The sequence below is a fragment of the Colobus angolensis genome, unplaced genomic scaffold (genome assembly GCF_000951035.1).
Source record: "Colobus angolensis palliatus isolate OR3802 unplaced genomic scaffold, Cang.pa_1.0 Scaffold139, whole genome shotgun sequence".
NCBI lineage: Eukaryota > Metazoa > Chordata > Mammalia > Primates > Cercopithecidae > Colobus > Colobus angolensis.
The window spans coordinates 3,320,633-3,323,569 of NW_012114477.1; the positions used below are offsets into that span (position 1 = coordinate 3,320,633).

The 2,937-nt window shown below is 52.9% G+C and overlaps 1 protein-coding gene across 2 annotated transcripts in view; it reads left to right on the plus strand.

The window, feature by feature from the left end:
• HPS4 (Hermansky-Pudlak syndrome 4) overlaps positions 1-2,937 on the plus strand; it is a 33,941-nt gene that overhangs the window by 20,788 nt on the left and 10,216 nt on the right. For both annotated transcript variants that reach the window (XM_011934844.1, XM_011934845.1), the window contains 2 exons: positions 182-278; positions 903-1,812. In XM_011934844.1, coding sequence (XP_011790234.1) covers positions 182-278; positions 903-1,812 — 1,007 coding nt within the window. The remainder of the gene's footprint in view (positions 1-181; positions 279-902; positions 1,813-2,937) is intronic.

The following is a 2,937-nucleotide window of genomic DNA, read 5'->3' on the forward strand; positions in this document are numbered from 1 at the left end:
GTGTGTGGGTCGGATGCATCTCAGAGCTGGTGTGTGGGTCGGATGCATCTCAGAGCTGGTGTGGGTCGGATGCATCTCAGAGCTGGTGTGTGGGTTAGATGCATCACGCCAGTGCAGTCATGGCCCCTCTGCCCTCTCTGCCTTGGGGGAAAGCCCTGTTCATGTTGCTTTGCAATTCCAGGAGCATCATTGCCCCCGAATGTCCAGATTATCCCTGTTTTTGTGACCAAAGAGGAAGCCATTAGTCTCCATGAGTTCCCAGTGGAACAGATGACAAGGTAAGGGAGTGCACAGAGGGTTATCCTTACACCACACCTGAGGGACCCCATTGCATCATTTGTTAAAAAACAAACCTCTGATACATCCCATGCTTCCTTAATTCCATCTCCCCCACGCCCTGTCTTGTAAGGGAGCATCTGGATCTTGAGTTCGTTAAGAAACAGAGTGGCATAGTGAGATGATATTGGCTTTCACATCCCAGATCTCTTACTTACCAGCTATGGGACCTTGGGCAAGTCCATTCCCTGCCTGAGCCTCACTTTTTTCATCTGAAAGGCAGACACAATAGTATCCCTTTCGTGAGTTCATCGTGACACTTGAAAATAGTATATGTACAGCACCTAGTATAGGGCCTGATGCATAGGAGACCTTCCAAATGTGGGTCAGTCTTATTCAGTGGGCTCTGCTATTTTCGGTAGGTGAGCCTGGTGTCACTACGTGAAGCCCAGAGGGCCAGATGTTTCTGTATTTTTACTCCTGTGATTTAACTCCAGTGGCCTCTTAGGCTCTGTGGCCTCAGGCACTACCTTGTCCTTGATGCCTGTGCTTTAGTTCTCACTGTGGAAGGGCACTTGCTCTGCAATCTGTCAACATGCCCCTTCCTCACATCTCTCGTTTGCCAGGTCTCCAGCATCTCCAGCAGGATTCCACGATGGTTCAGCCCAGCACCATCCAAAGGGTGGGAGTACATCTGCCCTGAAAGGAAACGCCACTGGCCATGTGGAATCCATGGCCTGGACCACCCCAAAGCCCGGATCCCCTGACAAAGCTTGTCCAGATGGCAGGAAGGAGAACGGATGCTTGCCTGGCCGTGATCTGGAGAGCATCAGGCCCACAGGACTGCACAGCACTGCCAGGGACGAGGTTCTTGGCCTTAGCTGCTCCCTGGGGAAGGAACTCGTCTTTCTCCAAGAGGAACTTGACTTGTCTGAAATCCACATTCCAGAGGCTCAGGAAGTAGGCACGTCCTCAGGTCATTTTACCTTCCTACATGTGCCTGTCCCAGATGGCAGGGCTCCTTACTGCAAGGCATCTCTCAGCGCCTCCAGCAGCCTGGAACCCACGCCTCCTGAGGACACAGCCATCAGCAGCCTGCACTCTCCCTCCGCTCCTGAGATGCTCACCCAGCCTGGAGCCCAAGAGCAGCTCGAAGACCGTCCTGGCTATAGCAGCCAAGCCCCCATTCCCAGAGCAGACCCTCTCCCCAGAAGGACCCGCAGGCCCTTGTCATTGCCTCATTTCGATCCAGGACAGAGAGGAAACAAGCTTTCCACAGGAGAACAAGGCCTGGATCAAGATGTTGATGGGTTCTGTGAAAGCCACGCAGCCCCCGGTCTGGAATGCAGTTCAGGCTCAGCAAATTGTCAGGGTGCTGGCCCCTCTGCAGATGGAATCAACTCTAGGCTGACACCAGCAGAGTCCTGCGTGGAGCTCGTGAGGATGAACCTGTATACTCACTGCGTCAAAGGGCTGGTGCTGTCCCTGCTGGCCGAGGAGCCGCTGCTGGGAGACAGCGCAGCCATAGAGGAAGTGGTGAGTGTCCTCAGACCTTTCCCTGCCCCTCTGCGGCCTCTGCTGATCTCCTGTGCTTCCCTCACAGCACTGTGCCAACACCCAGGGAAGGGATAAAGGCTCAGCCCTCAATTGTGTGACCCTGGACAAAACGTTCTTGTTCAGAAGATGGAGGTAGCACCTGCCTCTGTGGGTTTTTGTTGGGGGTAAGAGTGAGTCAAGTGCATAGCACTGGTGTCACATTGGCATCCAACAGGTGTTCTCTTTTTGCACTGCTTCTAGTTTTGCAGAGCACAGGCCTTGAGGAAGGGAAGGCCTGAGATGGAATCCTGGCTCTTGTTCTCTAGCTGTGTGAACTGGCCCACAGACCTTTGTCCCCCTGAGCCTCAGCTAACTCCTCAGTCATACAGGGGTGGTGGTAGACCCTCCTGTTCCAGATGCAGTGAGATAATGCAGGCAGAGGCTGCATGCACACATGCACAGTCACTGGTTTGCCGCCCCTGCTCATGGCCTCATTTCCTAGCATGGACAGCTCTAGGTTCCGTGTCAGCTGGAAACTCCTCTGCAGTGTGTCACAGCCTGGGTTGGAAGTTCCCTGGAAACCCTGTGTTTCCCTCCATAGCCCCAGCATCGTACCTGATCCCTCCTAGAAGGCTCCCTCCTAGAAGGCTGGGGCATCTGAAATCCTAACTGGCTCTGGAGGACTCTCAAACTATTCCAGCCCCTTCCTCGCTTAGAGGCTTAGAGTGGTAAACTGACCTTCCCTGGGGCCCACGCTGGAGATTCGGTTGCTATAGTAACAGCCTTGCTTTAGTAGGCAAGGAAAGTGGTAGCAACAAGAACAGCAGGTTGAAATTGCTGGAGGGCAAATGGTGTCTTGGGGCTTTCCTTATTTTTATTCTTAAAATGTATATTATTCTAAGCTGATCTTAGTAGCATTCAGGGCTTGTGACCCTCCATAAATGAGCTAGTCACCTTGGAACACAGAAGAAGAGATAAGACTGCACAGCAGCTTCCTTGCACAGAACTCCTAGCAAGAGAGTGCTCTCTCGAGCTGTCAGGCTTCTCTGTCCCCTTTCCACAGACACTGGATCACTGAGTTACAGCTCATTTGCTTCCTGTATCCCCATTCACCATAGCTATGAG